The sequence below is a fragment of the Xenopus tropicalis genome, chromosome 4, assembly GCF_000004195.4.
Source record: "Xenopus tropicalis strain Nigerian chromosome 4, UCB_Xtro_10.0, whole genome shotgun sequence".
In the NCBI taxonomy this organism is placed as follows: Eukaryota; Metazoa; Chordata; class Amphibia; order Anura; family Pipidae; genus Xenopus; species Xenopus tropicalis.
In genome coordinates this window covers 101,191,211-101,209,863 of record NC_030680.2, presented here as the reverse complement: position 1 = coordinate 101,209,863, position 18,653 = coordinate 101,191,211, and the positions used below count along the sequence as shown (strand labels likewise).

Here is an 18,653-nt window from a genome sequence, read left to right as displayed (position 1 = left end):
AATGAGATCTGTGCCATTTGTAATTTGTTCTTTAAGACATTGGGCTCTCTGATTGTCCATGTAAAATATGCATGCAGCATAGCTAATTAGAAATTTGAAAGTATATCTAAGTAAATGTGTTTTTTTTAATGAGTAAATTTAACTCTAAGCAGCATTTTTGATCATTGGAAGCTGCCTTTGTTGCTTTAAAAACATCTTTCACAAACTTTAATGAAGCACCGATCTTTAGTGGACAAATTTTCTTCAGAACAGTAGACTCCTTGCTTGGCTTTATGAACAAATATATTTAAACAAAGCATTCCTCACACTTAATGTTTGACTCTTGAAACAGTGTAGCAAAAGTCAGTTCTCCTCTGGATTTCCATTGGCTTCTGCTGAAGTATTTCAGGTGTTAGTACCAGACATGCAGAGTATATAAACATCTAGTTTATAGATAGATACTACTTTCAGTAGTAGTTACATTTACAAATATCTTCAAAACCATTGAAATTATTTAATGAATGTATCCCTAATTCAAAGTAATTGCATTCTTTTTTATGCTATTTTACTGTATTCTGCTGTCATGTCTTTCAGGAAAATCTTTTCAGAACGATAGCATTCACCTTCCCCCAGAAGACGAAAGCTCATCATGCTCTAAACATAAAAACCTTGGGAGCAAACATACACCTCTTTCACCCAGGAGGGAGCGGTCAGAGGGTACTGACACTGATAGCACAATTGGAGATCTTTCCTCACGTTCTGTAACAAGGTAAAAGTATTTTAGAGCCAGGCAAACTGCAGAGCATTATGTTTAAAGCTAAAGTTGCTATGTTTAACTCTTTGCATCCCACAGATTCACTTATTGCTTTAGATCTGGCTTCATACAAAGAAAAAAATTGTCAGCACTCTGTCTAACCCACACTGTAACGTTGACCAGATGCTAGCAGAACCCTTGTGCCAGCCAGTGGCGTAACTATAGGGGAAGTAGACCCTGCCATCACGGGGAGGAGTTGTGGTCAGGGGGGCCTGGACCCGCAGGGTCTGCCTCCTCTACAGCTTTAGCAAACCCCCTCCCCACCACTCTCCTACCTGAGAGCTAGTAGGCGAGGAGGGGGAGGAGGGAGGACATGATGTGAAGGGGTGAAGAATTGGGAAGTAAGGGGGGGGGGGGGGCTGGAGTGGCATGGGAGGGGCAGGTAGTACTTGCCTGGCCCCTCCAAAGATTATTTTGGTCTAGAAATGCCACTGGTGCTAGCAATTGGAATTGACCAGCTGCTATAAACTATTAAAAGACGTTATTTGTACATAAAAAGGAGAAAGATCTTACTCCTTCAGATCCGGCTTTATGTTTATAAAATGTGAAGCCTGCTACTCATAATACCGTCGCCAGGAATAAGCCACCACTGAAAAGGTTAATAACTCTCTCTATATATTGCCTATTCTGATTGAATTCCTTGTTTACCAGCTTATTGTCTGAATCAGGAAGAGATGTAAAAAGTCATCACACAAATTTCACAGAAATCGGAGTGCAAATTCCAGCACCGCCAACTGCTGCAACTACTGGAGGCTCCGTAACACAGCCATCAGATTTAGTGTCTGGCTCTGGGCAAGGTAGGGGAAATCAGCTGCATACTATGCAAGTAGGAATGGATACATGCAAGTGATTCTATGCCATCAAATCATGTGAAAAGGACATTGAAAAAGTGTAGATATTAGAAATAAAAAGAACAGGACCTAAAATGCACTGTTTCTTTTATGACATGTTATGGGTTTATAAATAGATTATTAATATAGTGAAATCTAATTTTTACCGTACCCTGATTAAGTTTTCTTTAATTTTACACTTTTTTTTTTTTTTATGGTCCCACCATATTTCCCATTATATAATTCAATCCTGGATTTTACACCATTTTTTTCTGGTCCCCTGAAAACCCTAAAATAGGGGTTCTACTGTAACATGAAATTAAATTAGTGGTTGTTAGCAAAAATAAAATACAGTATAACCCCAATTGTTACTGCATTAAACAGCATAAATTCTAGAAAAACATAAAATCCACACAAAATCCAAACAAAAAGAATGGCATCAATTCCATGTAAAAAAGTTCTGTGGTGCCTGAAAGTGGGCTTCTGTGCACTTTTATTATTGACTGTGTTTATGATAAATATGAGTATATATAACCTTGTTAAAATATTTCAACTCCTTAGTCCTTATCAGTTTAGGTGTGACCTAAAGACGTTACGTGGCCTTGAACACAACATTTTAATTTAAGATTGACTCTTAAACGCAAGTCATGCGCCAGAAAACACAGCATGTTGCATCCCCAAAAAAATGCAAATGAAGTGAAACACAACTCTGAACTCCCATGAGTACAACCAGGCAGAATATAATGCAATAAATTAGCTGATGTGTTTGGCGCACTCACTACACGTCAAATGCATAACAAACACCCATGTAAGAGCCCTAAATCATAGAAATTGTGAGTTTATATAACATCTTTTATTTAAACTAAACTATTACACAGAAGTAGAGCAGGACATTTAACATTCATGTTTTACCAACAGATTATAATATTTCTATTCTAATTAATTACTTTTAAAAGGGTCCATACACTATTCACCTATGGTGCTACAGCAGCGCATGTCCGCAGAGCTGAACTATCTTAGTGCTATGGAGGAGTCAGTGCGACAGCTGTGTGATGTGGAACGTGTCCGTGGAATTTCACTTGCTCAACAGGAAACTGTGTCATTAGCACAGATCCTTAAGGTACTATAATAATTACATAAATATTTTACTGGATACAGTACAGTATTTGCTACCTTTTATGCTTGCATGGTAGAATTTTAAATGTCTATAATGCGCAGGGCCGCCCCTGCCATGAGGGTGAGAACCTTTTTTAAACGAAAACTCTGCTCTGCTAGTGCAGAGAGCACAATAGCGCCAGAACTGGACCAGACAAGATATGTTCTAGTGTTTCAAAAGGTAGGGTCTGTAGGATTTGTATCTGTTTTTGTTTCATTCTCTTAAAATAAACCTTGGTTTAAGGCGAGAATTTAACATATAGACTCAGGATCAGGGTCACTGTACCATAAGACAAAACAGGATCAAATACTTATTTAACGCTGGCCATCCAGGGGGTGATAAACTGTTAAAGTTGCCCAATTTAGTGTATAATGCAGGTTTAACCAAATCAGCAGAGAACACTAAACGGGCAGATCTCCTAGTGTATGGCTAACTTAAGAATGAAAAAGATTAATTGAATTTAAAATAATTAGACATATATGAAATCTGAACATTTAATGTGAGTGAAATTAACAGACCATTATTTGATTAAATTGATTTAAGCACATTACTACAGATTAAAAGAATAGTGTTTACTTTGGATTATATACAGGATTAAATATTCATTTTGTGGGGCTCATTTAGTGACCACCACTTCCTCTGTCAATCATCCACATAAGGTTTTTCTATCTAATAATATATTGTAAACTACAGGCTCAGCAGCAACGCCACGAGCAGAACATGGCTGCTCTGAGACAACAAGCGGAGCAGGAAGCCCAAGCAAGCTTAAGGCAACTGGAAGAAGCACGTCAGAAAGCTGCACAGGTAATGAGGACAGTTTAGATTTTGGCTTGGGTCTCTGACCCTAAGCGTTTTTAAAAGAGAACTATGATTAAAGAAAATGCAATTAAGAACCTTTTGAATCCTATCATTTAAGATGTAGGACTGTTTTTGAAATAATCAGGATAACTTTTCTCTGTCCTCCTTTTAGTAGGGTGTCACCCAGCTGGTATTCAGTGCCCTAGACAGTAAAACACAAGGCAAGGCCAGGATTACAAATTTACCAGCATTGTGCTTGCCAGTAAATGTGTACCTTCATGATCTCTCCTCTTTTAAGTCTACTTGGGAAAGCTATAAAATGGTATTGCAATTAATATAAAAAAAACACAAAGACTGCAAATTGGCTTATTTACAGTGATAGTGAATTTAAAACCAAAACTTCTTTTAGCAGCACATAAGCAAGCATTTTTATTTCATAGAATTAAATGAGAAATTAAGTTATACCAAAATACTTTTTTAAAGGAACAGTAACACTAAAAAATAAAAATGTTTTAAAATAATTAAAATATAATGTACTGTTGCCCTGCACTGGTAAAAGTTGTGTGTTTGCTTCAGAAAGACTACTGTAGTTAATAGAAATAGCTGTTGTGTAGCCATGGGGGCAGCCATTTAAATTGAAAAAAGGAGAAAAGGCACAGGTTACATAAGAAGATAACAGATAAACTGTGTAGAATACAATGGGAATCTGCTACTTATCTGTTATCTGCTTAGTAACCTGTGCCTTTTCTCCTTTTTTCAAATTAAATGGCTGCCCCCATGGCTACACAGCAGGGTATTTATATAAACTGTGGTAGTGTTTATGAAGCAAACACACAACTTTTACCAGTGTAGGGCAATAGTACATAATATATTAATTATTTTTATACACTTTCATTTTTTGGTGTTACTGTTCCTTTAAATTGGCCTTGGTTGAATATCATAAAAATTCTTCCAAAAGCTATTAGGGTTGATTCACTAAGGTGTGATAACGCTTATCACATGCTTTTTTGCGTTAAAATTGACGCAAAAAAACGTGTGATTCGCTAAAGTATTATCGCATGCGTTAAGTCGCATATCGCGTGCGTTAATTTTACCGCATTACGCTAATGATCGCGCAGAAATAATACTAACGCATGGTTCACAAACACACGCGCTAAATATTGGTCTATGCGAAAATTAACATCTACTTGGGGCAGGCGGTAATTATAGGAAATTACAGTTCATGAGCTTTTGGCAACACAATATGGACTTTGCAGTGTGATTTATTCAAGTATGTGTTGGCCCTAGAGTGATGCAGCCTCCAGTGCAGGGAAACAGTCATTTTCCAAAAAAGTTTTACGAACGTAATGGTGTGTATGGCTAATATGGCGTGTGTGCGATAAGTAGCGTGCTGCTTTAATTAGTGCACGCATCGCTTTTAAATTAACGCAAATATCCTAGTGAATCGTGCGTTATGACGCGATAACATTTTTAACGCAGGCTATAAATAGCGCTCGTTTTATCGCACTTTAGTGAATCAACTCTATTGTGTCTTAAAACTACAATTAACTAATTAATTCTTGCACAGGCACAAGCTGAAATTCTACAGCGGTTTCAGAAGACACTGGATACATCCACTCCGCTGAAAAAAGATCAGGTGCTGGAGGTAAGGGATTGGATCAGATTAAGCCTTTCTTTTTTCCAGCTTTTACATGGTGGATTGATTTTATTATTTACAATTATAGATCAGCTATAAAGACGAGCTATCTCATGATATCTTACATTTGTATCTCTCTCTATCTCTTAGGAATTAGATCACAGTTACTTTTCTCCATCCAGTTCTGATCGAACAATAAATTCACAAGATGATCAACAGAACCAGCAGCACTCCCTTGGAATTTGGTATAATAGCATTGCAAAGTCTTTTTTGTTATTTTGTTAGAAGTGGCTTATCCCATAGGTTAACACAGCAATTAACACCAATATCTACGGTATTCAGTCACAATTTTTATTGGTTCTTCGTTTGTTGAACTGCATGTATACACAATACATATGCGTCTCTAGAACTTAAAGAGAAATGCCCTTTTAATTAAGGACCACAGTTTTCTTTTGTCAGCTTTAAAAAAATTCTTGTGTTTCTGTTTAAATACCTCCGTAATAATAATATAAGATATATTTTGCATGTTAAGGAGCTGGAGTGCTTTATATATTACACAAAATCAGAACACTCTCAATGATATCATATGTTATAAAAATTTTAACACTGCTAAATAGTTTGTTGAAGCTTGTTTTTTATAAGAAATAACGCAGTCTCTGTATTTTTTCTTTGTTCTTTTAGGAAAAAAGGATTAAACTCCTTGTCTGCATCTCCTCAACCTACCAGCAGTGCTTCAAGTATTAAAGAGCATCTGCAAAGGTAGGTTACATTTGTGGGCACAGTGAAGTTATGTACTTGTTGACCCAAAACCTGTGGGACTTGCAGGTTTGCCCTTGGGTCGGCTAGGTTCACATTGAGATTAGGGTGTCCATTGAGGGTTTGGGTTGAGTGCATGTCAGAAATAGCATATGGAGTGGGGAGACGTGGCACTGGTTGGGTGCGGGTCCTGCAATGGTAACAGTTTGTTAGTTAGGGTTGAGTGTGGGTTAAAGTTTTGAGGGTTAAGGTGACCATACACTCTACAATTAAGCTCTTTCCCAAGAGCATTGGTTGTGAGAAATACCATTAGTTTCCTCTACTAATGTTAAGAGCTGCATGGTCAGATATGCAGGTAGAAGCAAATGGATTCTATCTCTGTCTGACGATTCAACATTAAGCACCAATATCCAAGGCTTTTGCCAGTATCAATCGCCCTGTCTCCCGCCATAATATAGTAACATAGTAAGTTAGGTTAGAAAAAGACATGCATCCATCAAGTTCAACCTTAATGCCTGTATAACCTGCCTAACTGCTAGCTGATCCAGAGGAAGGCAAAAAAACCCATCTGAAGCCTCTCTAATTTGCTGCTGAGGGGAAAAAAAATACTTTCTGACTAGCAATTGGACCAGTCCCTGGATCAACTTGTACTAAGATCTATCACCCATAATCCTGTATTCCTTCACTTGCTAAAAAAGCCATCCAACCCTTTCTTGAAGCTATATAATGTATCAGCCAGTACGACTGTTTCAGGAAGGGAATAAAAACTTCACAGCTCTCACAATAAAAAATCCTTTCCGAATATTTAGACAGAACCTCCTTTCTTCTAAACGGAGTGAGTTCCCTCATGTCAGTTGGAAAGACCTACTGGTACATAAAGCATTAGAGAGATTATTATATGACCCCCTTTATATATTTATGCATAGTTATCATGTCATCTCTTAAGCGCCTCTTCTCCAGTGTAAACAACCCTAACCTTTCTTCATAACTGAGACTTTCCATACCCTTTACCAGCTTAGTTGTCCTTCTCTGGACCCTCTCTAATTCAATAATGTCATCTGCAAACACTGATACATTACTTATAATGCCCTCCCCTTTTAAACAAAAGTTGTCCCAGTCCCGAGGGACCCCACTGAGTACCTTACTCCAAGTAAAGAATGTGCCATTAACAACCACCCTCTGTACCCAATCCTGTAGCCACAGCAAATATCGTCATATTGGTGCTTGTATGGCCACCTTTAAGGTTGAGGTTTTTCTAGCTCACACATTGCTAGTGCGCTGCTTATTATCTCCAGATTTGCTGCTAATATATATAGAGGTAGTGTTGGTGTGGGGGATTTACTTGATTGGTTTTTAAAGTGTAATTCATTGTTACACTTATCCTCTTGAATTTCTTATTTCAGTGACAGAGCAATATTTTAACCTGTTAAATTGTTTTGTAGCAGTAGCGGTCATGAGAGTCCACCCACCTCATCTGTCACAGAAGCAACCAGAAGTCAAAGTAACATTGAGGAAAGCATTGTCGAGGAACTTGCAACACCTGGGAATAACAGTTTACAAGAAAGTAGCATTGCAACAATACATGAAAAAGGTAAATTATAATTTGGATTATTTTACAGCTAGTGGGGTATACAATCCATTATGTTGATTATTTTAAATTAATCCGTGTGGTTACAGTCTTTTCAAAGGTATTTGTTATCATTCATTGTGGGGGGCTGTATTGTGCAACTTTTTGATATCTCCAGTGGGTGATAGAATGTGATTTCTATAGTTCGCAATGCTTGGTAGTGAGCTGTTTTAGACTTTGGGGAAGCCTAGCTTATATAATCTTAGTGTGTGATATTTGCTAGAATCTATACTTTGCTCGAGGAATTCTGCAGCTCTTGTCTGAGACTGTATGCAGGTGTGAGATCTATTATCTGTTTTGCTTGGGACCAGCTGTTCATTAAAAATTTACTAAAAATTATTTAAACATTAAATAAACCCAATAGGGTTGTTTTGCACCAATATGGATTTATGCAGCTTAGTTTTTATTGTTTTAGAATTAAAGAGTAAAAGAAAATCATTTTTAAAAATTAGAATTATGTTTTTGGAAACGGAATCTACAGGATAAGTCCTTACAATTAGTTTGAGCTTTCTGGATAAGGGATTCCATACCTGTATTATCCCCACTGCACAGAGTCTTATTAAAGTTCAGACCTACAATGACAGCAATGGACAAGTTCTAGAATAACATTAGGATTTCCCTTTAATGGTTTTTGGAAGAAACAAATATATGATAATTCAAGTTTCAATATTTTATTTTCTTTTTTAAATACAGCTCCATTATTACTGTCATACTATTACAGACAGCAAATGCATCTTTGACCAACTTTGGTAAATTGTTTTTCCTCAGATTCACAGTCTGTGGTCTCTGTTCATGAAGAAGGCATGGAAGAACAATCATTCCGTACTTTGCTGCCATCAGAGGCTCACCGCCGAGGAAGCCTGGAAAGACAGCGCAGCCAAAGGCATGAATCTGATGAGGAGAGCACACCTGAAAAGGTTAATATTGAAAGAGTTATGTAAATTTCAGCATATTCTTTTATCCAGTGCATTTACCAGTGACTGGTGCTATCATCATAGGAACTAAGTGGACCTTTTGCAAGTGGGCAGGATAGTTTCTGGAAATTCACTATGGAGATGGTGCGTCAATACATGCAGGAAGGGGAAATGCGTTCAACACACCAGTCTGCCCTTCTTCGTTTGCGCCAAAAAGCCCTTAAGGATAAAACTAAGGCAGAGCTTGCATGGCTGGAACATCTAAAGAGGTAATAAAAGGCATACAGTTAAATGGTGTTTATCATCACTTGGGATAAGACACTTTACCATTGGCAAAATGTTTATCTGAAATGCGCACTATTAAACTAATATCTCCCTGCTTCCCTTTTGCCTGTGCAATGCCCTTCATAAGTGCTTAACAAAGAACAGTTACGCTTAAAATATTCTTTTTTACAGTAAAAGAAAATGTAATTCTAAGCAGTTTTCATGTACATTCATTAAAAATCTTCAGATGATTTGAAGTAATTGTGAATAAATGCAACTGAATTGCAGTTGCTGTCTGTCCTTTACTGTGCTTTGCTTGTGCAGAGAATAGAGAGGGGACCTTCAGTTGAGATTTGTTGAACTTTATTTATACATTTTACAAATGAACAACTTAATTTTTATTCTTATTGTATATTGGAAAGTCTCTTAGAATGATATGTTCTATCATTATGAGAAAAAAAGAACAGTAAACATCCCTGTTAAGATTTGATAAAATAGTTTTTTTTTCATTTGGAATATTTTCTAACTAATCATTGCTTATTTTCATCAGACGGTTGCGTGATAAAGGAGAGGATGATAAGATGCCACCTTTGAGGAAACGCCAGCGAGGCCTGTTGTTGAGGTTACAGCAAGAGCAGGTATATTTTAAATATTAAAAAAAATTTTCAGGATTACAAAAAAAGTTTGTTGTTGGTTTTTTAAGACACAGTTTTTGTGCATTTAGGCTGAAATTAAGCGTCTCCAGGAAGCAAATAAAGCAGCTCGTAGAGAAAGACAGCTTATCCTTAAACAACAAGAGGAAATCCAGCGTATTCAGAATAGCACCTTGAGGCTGCAGGAAAAGCTGAAATCTGCAGAGATCGGGGTAAGAAACTTTATCCTTTCCATTCATTTTCTCTTTGGAACGCTAAAAGCATCAAAAATTGAAAATTCTCTAAAGCAAATATATTTTCACTTTATTGAGACTTTAGTGGATGTTTTTGTTACTGTGCATCTGCGAGTTCTAATAAAAAAAAAACACGTAATGCACTAAAAAACACTTAATACTGTGAGCTGCTGACAAGGGTACACCCTTGCCTAAATATTTTTACTTTGCAACCTGGATTAAAATAAGATGCATATCTGGATTGGGTAATTATATAGACTGAAAGAGATCGTCACATTGGATGTGAGACACACTGGATGTAAGTTCTATTATTAAATTTTAAGAAGTACATTTTAAATATAGTGTGCTGTTTTTATAAGTTGATGTTAACTCTAAAAAGTAAATATCAGAGTTAAATCACATTTTTGGATTAAATTGGGGGAAAGCTGCACTCCGAATCCATATATCCGAATATCCAAATTTTGGCACATTTTTAGACTGAAAATATATCAAGTCATTGTGACCTATTAATGCGGTTGAAAATGGACTTTGTAATGTAGTACTAGGTGCTTTCAGTCTTGGTATGCCTTTAGTGAACATCACTAGGCAACAGAATAAAATCTGCCCAGAAGTGCAACACGTACAAGAAGGTTGTCAATAGTCAGGGTATTATTTTTTGGTGATATAAATGTTAATGGGCATCAGAAACAACTTAAATAATCCAGCAGGGTGCCAAAGCGAGTGGATCTTCCCCCAATATTCCCTGAGGACAAACAATCAAAATAGAACGACTGGTATAGGGGTCCGTCAGTTCGGGGACCGCATCAACGAGCCAATGCGGTCCCCGATCCGACTGATTTTCTAACCTGTCCGAACGAGGTCTGGCCGATTTCAGGCCAGATGTCAGTTGGGTCGGCCCATGTATGGCCACCTTTACTCAAGGGGGAAGATAAGATATATATAAGATCTAGGACGCTTATCAAGGTGAATGTGTTTATGTATATCAAAGAGGCTATATCAGACTTGCTGATACATTCTAAAAAAAAAAAAAATAAATATAAATATATATATATATTTTATTTTTTTATATTTAGTACATATTTAGGTCTTATTTGTTTCTGGACAAGTATGTTTATACATGCAATACCAGAACTCCGAACAGAACAGAATCCAATAGGAATGAATACAACGTGGGTGAATTTTTCTGTTTTTGAGTTCTGATCTTACATTTTGAGAAATCTGCCACATCAGATTTTAGAAGGTATTTATCAATGAGTGAAAGTTAGTTCACAGTTTGATAAATGCACTTCTACAGATCCCATAGGACTGAATCGAAAGTGGGTGAATTTTTCTTTGGTGAGCTCTTATCTCACACTTTGAAAAACCTGCCTCTAAGAATCCTGTTTAGAAGGGTAGTTGTTGTTGTAGAATAACAGATGGTGTCAAAAAAGTATTGGTAACTTGAATTACCAGTTTAATATATCCTCTCTGTAAGCAAAAAGTATGTTGTTTCTATTAGATTGTTCTATATGAGGAGCCTATTTTGTGCATGGATCATTATGTTCGTTTAAGTGTCAGGAGCACCTTGCAATTGATTTTTTTTTTTTTCTGTGTTCTAAAGGAGATTCCCCGGGAAGTGGAAATCCAGCCGAGTTCTGCATCCAGCCATATTGCCTCTGATGCAGATAGCCGCAGCCCATCACCTGTATCTGTATCTGGAAGTGAAACGAGCAGCATTATGCAGAAACTACGCAAGATGCATAGTCACATGGATGCCAAGTAATTAGTCTTCCAACTGCTTATTTAAATTAACAAAAACAAAAAAAAAAACCTGTCCTTCTTAAAATTAGTTTGATGGTTGTTTCTATAGTTCTTTATACAGAAGCCTAATATGGAACATGCATATGCAGTACATACTCTTGTATGCATAATCTTTTATACTGTATTGGCTCAATACTTTTTAAAAATTATTAACCACTGCCTCTCACTAAAATCTATTAGCTATATATATCCTGTCCATGCAGCCACTTATAATTATATCTGTCTTCTGCATATGCTCTATGCAATTCTAAATTTGAAATTTATAGAAGAGCTATATCTAGCCTTCCAGCCTATACATTTATAGGTTCCAGTAGTTCTATGTTTAGTCTATTACGTTTGCTGTCCCATTAATGCTTTGCTGCTTGTTTTTCCATGTACCATTGTTCTGTTTAGGCCATCTTTATAAATTATAATTTCTCATTCAAATGCACATCTTTTCTTCATCTGTTACGTTTTCATGCATTAGGACCTCTGCTGTAGTCATTTTCTTCACAGGCTCTTCCTTTCTATTGCTTTCACTCTCTCATATCCGTGGTAAACTCTCGCTCCTTCTCTTGTAGAGACATCTGCCCTGTTCACTGCTTCTTCTCTGTCTTTACGCCCCAGCACTGGGCCTCTCTCAGTGTGTGTTTTCCCAAACTTCACCCCAAATTCCAGCTCTATATCTGCCGCCAGCTGCTCAGGTAACGGCACTACTCCCTCTACTCCCTGCATTTTGTGGGGGGAGGTGGGCAGCTGCTACAGTGAGGACAAATCCTGGGGCATGTGCAGTGTGCATTTGGTGGGGCTAGTGAAGGTAGAGCATGCGGATGTTGTGTTTTATTTCCTTTCCTCTGCTTGCTCTTCCCTCATCCCTTCCTAACCCAGGCTATTTTGCTACAATCGGCAAGTTCTTATCTTTTCTACTTTTCTTCAGATTCCTAACCAAAAGGGAGCAACAGCTGGTACAGAGGAGGTTACATGCACAGGAGTTACTGGAGTGGAAACGGAGGCTTGATGAGGAGGAACTTGAAATTAGGCTTATAGAAAAGCAGGCCTTAGCTGCATGGGATAACCAGAAAGTGAACACGAGAAGTATCTCAGATGCGAGAGAAGCAATGGTAGAAGGTACAGCTGTAAAAGCATATAATACATAGTATAGTGCATCTTCTGGTGCTACACCCATACTAGAAAAGAAAACATATATTGGCAGAAATAATAAAATAATAGTACATTTGACAATAGTCATATTCAATATTTAACTCTTTGATCTACAGAAAAAAATGAAAAAGAAGCCTCTTCAGTCCCATCAAGTCCTTCATTGCAAACAAACACCTCCGGGAGCCTCCCACCAGAGTATGTAGCTTCTGAGCTCAGCGAGTCCACCATCAGTGAGAAAATCCTTGAACAGAGTGAAGAGCACAGCAGCATCTCTGAGGAACTGCCCCCATCTACACATAGCAAAGGGGTAATAAGGCTCAATATGTCATAACATTTCCACAAAAAGAGATTTTAAATTTTCTGAGGGAAATTTTGGATTAGAATTTTATGCAAAAATCAAATGCAAATTATTGAGTGTTTTTATTGTGCAGTTTCTCTTTGCAGGCATAATGAAATTTAGCAGGGATTTAAGAATTGCAGAACATGTAGGATTCAATTTATATGAAATTGACAAATAGCGATTATTGTTTTTACAGAGGCCAGTGATTGTATGCAGAGGCAGAAAATAGCATGTGCATAAATTGTCTGTAAGGAGAACAGTAACTCAACATTAGTACATTGCTGCAGTGTGTGGTGAAGCTTATTAGTGCTGCTTTATCTTTTTAAACAGGGCTGTCAATTGGTGATTTTTGTTCTGGTTTTTTCAGCAGCTAGTATTTTCTTTTTATTTGTTACTTTAAGATGCTTATAATGTTGTAAAGGTAGACCCATTACAACCAATTACATTTTAAATGCAAAAGAATTATTTCCCAATATGTTCTGAAGAATGCTCAACCAATCTTATATCTCATACCTAAAATAACCCCGTCCAGTTGAACTAGTGGGGATGCTGGAACATGCAGCTTTCCAATAACTGGTACACTGAAAGTTGCATTAGAAACTCCCCACTACCTTAATAGTTGGTTCTTTAATACTACTAAATTTTCTAGATTACGATGGCTTGACTTTACCTGTAATTTTGGGCAGTTGTAAGCATAGCATCACTGTACTCTGTTGCATAAACACATGTTCTACCATGCACAAAACATTTTTTTACCTAAGCAGAGGTCTAATTAACAATTTGTAATGCCTTTAAAGGACAAGGAAAGGCTAAGTCACTTGGGGGGGCCTTACTCGCTTACCTTGTACCCCGGGTTGGTGCCCCTGTTAGGAGAAAACAGCACCAGCCCAGGGTACCTGCGAGCGCTTCCTCCTTCCTGCTTTGTTTTGCCAGGACCCCACGACATGTGCAGTAGCGTGAAAAGCCGCCTTCTCTGTTAAAGTTCGGCTTTTCACTCTGCTGTGCATGCGCACACAGCGCTACAGGAAGGAGGAAGCACTGCAGGTTCCACGGGATGGTGCTGTTCTCTCCGAACAGGGGCACCAGTCCGGGGTAAAAGGTAAGCAGTTTAAGTCACTTGGGGGTGCCTAACATTTTGGCACCCCCAAGTGACTTTGCCTTTCCTTCTACTTTAAGGAAAATGTTTGTATTTCAGGGCAGTGCTGTAAATTAACCTTCTGAGCATGTGTGTTAATTTGTGATACATTTGTTGCACCATTTTTGTGTAGCATCAAAACATGAAAAATGTCACGCCTTTTATTAAACACACACCTTTCAACACACTTATATATACCTGTTAATCTGTCATTAACCTGCTTTTTGCAAGATATGGGTGCCTTTTGTTCTTGGGTTCTCAGATTATCCATGCCCAGTCACCACTTGCTAAAGAAATCTTCATTGTTCAATGTTGTTACCAAAATGAAACATTAATGTTATTGTTTTGCAGTCTCCCCTTCAAAGTAACAAATCTCTAAGAGGTGGAGAATCAAGCAGGGATAGTGTTGCTGGGCAGCACACACATACGCCACTGAGACCACATCACACATCTCATACGTGGTCTGAAGAGTCATTATCCATAACACATTCAGGTAATCTATTGCTTATCTTATTGGAATCATTACAGCTCCTTTTAAAGGCAAAGTAATGAAAATTGAATTTGATAGTGAATTGCCTTTATGCCAGAGTGGCATTTTAGCAGTAATGACAGATGCTAAAAAGTAGGTTCTATTGAATTAACATGAACTATGCTACTCAAACTAGAAAAAAATTAAAATAATGATAGTGTAGTAGCTCTTAATTGAGCAATTTCCTATCCCACATAGAATAGTAAAATGGGAAAATACACACTTGCTGGTAAGTGTTTATCAATCAAATATCCGTAGTGTGTACACTGGTCATTGCCAACACATTAACATAATGAGCATCTCAGTATTTCAACTTCCTCAGGTCATATGTTCAAACATAAACAGAAGGTAATAGTGACGCCTGCTGAAACTGCAATTATATGTGTTTTCATTTGTTAATAGTCGCTGCACTTTGATAGACATTTAGTGCATCACTTAATGTTACTTTTCAATACATGCTTATTGTTATGTCCTAGTCCTCTGACATCGTTGCCAACATGTGTACCCTTCCCACCTGTGTTCGACAACGCCCCATAAAAAAGAATGGAATGTGTTTTGTTGTGTGCTCCCCTGCGCTGGAATGCAAAAGGATGCCACTGCATGGGAGCGCAGGAAAAAATGCTGCTGGGCTCTGTTTGAGCCCCAATGGATGTGTCCCATGCATCCCCCCAAATTACTACTCACTAACCTCTTTCATTGTCCATGGTTTGAAGTTGGGCAGCATCCTGGTGTATGTTGCACTGTGGAAGTGGGGCAATGGGATACAGTGTTATCAGAGTGTTGTCCCATGCCCAAATGCACTGTCACTAATGTAGCAGTTTAACTTCAAGCTGTGTCGGAGAAAGACATTGGTTTGTAAGGAGTGAACTAAGGGAGGCAGGGGGACATTTCCAGTAGAAAAGATGGCAGCAATATATATAGGCATATTGACATGCTCCTGTTAAAACCTAGAATGTGTCAGTGCCCCTTTAAGCTAGCCATGCATGCCCAGATTTGATAAGGGGTGAATTTAAATGCCCACCACCTAGGCATATATTGCTAGTCAGGGGTCTGTTTAGATTGATAATCCAGCAGTCCTGGTGTATTGAAGATTTCTGTCTTTAGTGAAAATTTTTAATTAGTCAGGCAAAAAGAAATGAAGAGGATCTGCAATTCTCTGTATAATGTCTTAATTTTGACTCCAGAGACCACATCTGACCAGAGTGATATTGAATGTCGTATTCGAGCACTAAAGGATGAGTTGAAAAAACGCAAGTCAGTAGTGGATAGCTTGAAAAGAGAACAGAAGAAAAGGCAGAAAGAAAGACTTCGAGCACAGGAAGCCATCCTACTTCAGCAACTGAAGGTTAGCAGGCTCAATTTATAATATTATTGTGTTTATATGGGGGCTTTGGTCAAGTGCTACAGGATAGAGTAACTGAAACTAAAACAATGTCTGAAATTGAGGGTAGCTGTAAAGGCAGTGCTATGAAATATTCTTCACTTGTATTCTTTGCAGTCGTATGATGAATACATCCTAAAGACACAAGCTGAACTCAGCGGAGAACATGGAACAGCATCTGTGTTAAAACCTGCCCCCAAGAATGCTTTGGCTTCCACTGGGACAAATCTTATAAAATCAGACTTAAGTAACAGGTACATAGCATAGTCATTTCTGCTACTTAGTGTTGTAAGGTTGTATAAATAAATCAGCTCTTACAGTTTGTGCCAGAATCAAATATTTTGTTTTTGTCAACCCAGGTTTATTGACACACCCACAAGTAAGACGGTGAGCTTGAATGAGAAGCACGTGGACTTCACTACTGATGGTATGAAGAATATTACATTGTTTCAAAATTGTTTTAAAGTAATGAAAATGTAATCTACTGCTGCCCTGCAATGGTAAAACTGGTGTGTTTGCTTCAGAAACACTACTTTAGTTATAAAGTAGTATATATATAAGCTGCTGTATGGCCATTGAAGCTTACATATCCGATAGCAGATGAGCTCTGTATAATATAATGGTGTTTTATAGAGCTTATCTTAATCTGTGCCATTTAGCCCCACTTCAATTGCTACACAGCAGCTTATTACAAAACACAATCGTAGTGTTTCTGAAGCAAAGATATATGTTTTACCAGTGCAGGGCAACGGTATGTAATATTTTAATTAGTTTTAAACCTTTTCATGTTACTGTTCGCTTAAGGAATGACGTGTGTATAGGTTGTTCAATGCTATTTACCTTTTTCTGTTCCCGTTGTGTTACCTATAGGAAGTGTCAGCCAAGAAATATCTTCTGCCAGCAATAAGGAGGTTTCAAAAAAGAGTATTTTTGAGCAGCCCTCTGTTACTCTATCTTCTAAAGATAATGCAACTTCCACCATCCGATCCCGTCCACTGTCTCCCCCGTTTAGGGATCCCTTACTTACAGCAACTCCTGACAGTCCAGCATCCAGTATCCACTCGGAGATCCCTGAAGAGATGATAGAAAGTCACCTGTCTGCATCACCTGCTCCTGCTGCTTTAAACCTTGACCTTAGGAGCCCAACACCAGACGAAACAGCGTATCTTAGTAAAGATCACTCCTATTCTGATGATTTTGACACTTCTGCTCCTTTTAGGCATTCAGTGTCTGAAACTCCTCGTGAGGAGTTGGTGTCTTACGCAACTACTCCTGGTAGAGAACTTCCCAGTGAAAGTATACCTGATGAGGAGGAGGAGCATAGTGAATTCAGGCCAGCAAGTCCCCATGTTGTAGAGTCTTTAACAATAAACCCACCTTCACAGGATACCTTGCTTTCCAGTGAAATTACTGATCCCCTTACTCACCTTTTTTTGGGAGATCGTGTTCTAGTGAGTGGAGTCCAACCAGGTACCTTACGTTTCAAAGGGACAACTCACTTTGCAGATGGTCTGTGGGCAGGTATAGAGCTTGATATGCCAGAAGGCAATAATGATGGATCTCATGGAGGTTCACGCTATTTTAACTGTAAACACCAGTATGGTATATTTGCCCCTCCACACAAAATCACTTTGTTACCACAGGAAAAGCAAATCCAACTTCATAAAGAAGAGTACAGTGATGAAGTGTCTCTTGACCATAAAAATGAGACTGATGTTTATCTATCTGAGCCAAAATCTGAACAGGAGACAACTCTGGAAGTCACAGAACCTCTAAATGAATCACAAAACAAAACTGATCAAAATCAGTTTCTTAGCAGTAATTTAAACCTTGACATAACTACAGAAACTCCTCATGTCAAGGAGGAAAAGAAAGAGCCCAACATACCTCTAGTAGACTTAGTAATCAATGATGAACAGAAGCCAGATGCCTTTATGGAGCAAGCACCGAATCTTAACATACTTTCCGAAAGTCTTCTGCAGTATTGCCTAAAGGATACAATTAGCTACCTCCAAAATTTGCGCAAGCAACGGGAAGAAAAGATTCAGCAAAACAATCAAGAGCTGCAGAATTCTCCCACAACCTGCAGCCTTTACCTTAAGAACAAAGAAGCACCAAATGATGATATACAGCCACATCTGGTGAGTCTACAATCCAAAAGTAGCATTAACACTGTAGGTATTAGAAAGTCTAGACTATGGTATATTTACAACAATAAGCTCTAGAAAGGGATAGCCATCCTTTGACATCCCAACTGCCCCAGGACCAGCCAGGTACACTGGAAGTTTTATCTGTGTATTAACTAATGTGTGCCTATATTTAAACTATAGTTGATCCCTGGTTTAAATAAATGTTTTATACTAAGAGAGACCATTTAAAGGGGCATTGCTTATTCATATGGTCTTTGTTAAAGATATGTATTTTTGATGTACAATTACGGCTATACTGCATCAAGCTTAAATAGGATATTTGGTTGTGTATGTAATAAATGGCAAATCATTTCTGGAGGTTAAGAAGAGGATGGACAAGGGAATAAGGTACAGTTTTCAATAAAAAGGGGGCAGATGTCTATATTGTGAAGAAAAATAAGCGTGCTTAACTGAAGGCACATTTTTTTTAAGATGGTGCAGTTTTGTGTGTGTGTGTGTGGGTGGGGGGGGGGGTTTGT

General features: G+C 38.0%; 1 protein-coding gene across 5 annotated transcripts in view; it reads left to right on the top strand.

Moving 5' to 3' along the window:
- cep350 (centrosomal protein 350kDa) overlaps positions 1-18,653 on the top strand; it is a 44,612-nt gene that overhangs the window by 18,032 nt on the left and 7,927 nt on the right. For 4 of the 5 annotated variants that reach the window (XM_002936964.5, XM_031900986.1, XM_012962425.3 and 1 more), the window contains exons 14-33: positions 574-748; positions 1,445-1,590; positions 2,580-2,743; positions 3,473-3,583; positions 5,145-5,222; positions 5,364-5,458; positions 5,895-5,972; positions 7,412-7,560; positions 8,365-8,513; positions 8,595-8,779; positions 9,325-9,412; positions 9,499-9,639; positions 11,261-11,418; positions 12,377-12,567; positions 12,717-12,907; positions 14,427-14,568; positions 15,789-15,949; positions 16,103-16,239; positions 16,345-16,412; positions 16,856-18,126. In XM_002936964.5, coding sequence (XP_002937010.3) covers positions 574-748; positions 1,445-1,590; positions 2,580-2,743; positions 3,473-3,583; positions 5,145-5,222; positions 5,364-5,458; positions 5,895-5,972; positions 7,412-7,560; positions 8,365-8,513; positions 8,595-8,779; positions 9,325-9,412; positions 9,499-9,639; positions 11,261-11,418; positions 12,377-12,567; positions 12,717-12,907; positions 14,427-14,568; positions 15,789-15,949; positions 16,103-16,239; positions 16,345-16,412; positions 16,856-18,126 — 3,878 coding nt within the window. The remainder of the gene's footprint in view (positions 1-573; positions 749-1,444; positions 1,591-2,579; positions 2,744-3,472; positions 3,584-5,144; positions 5,223-5,363; positions 5,459-5,894; positions 5,973-7,411; positions 7,561-8,364; positions 8,514-8,594; positions 8,780-9,324; positions 9,413-9,498; positions 9,640-11,260; positions 11,419-12,376; positions 12,568-12,716; positions 12,908-14,426; positions 14,569-15,788; positions 15,950-16,102; positions 16,240-16,344; positions 16,413-16,855; positions 18,127-18,653) is intronic. The other variant, XM_031900985.1, reaches the window with a different exon arrangement.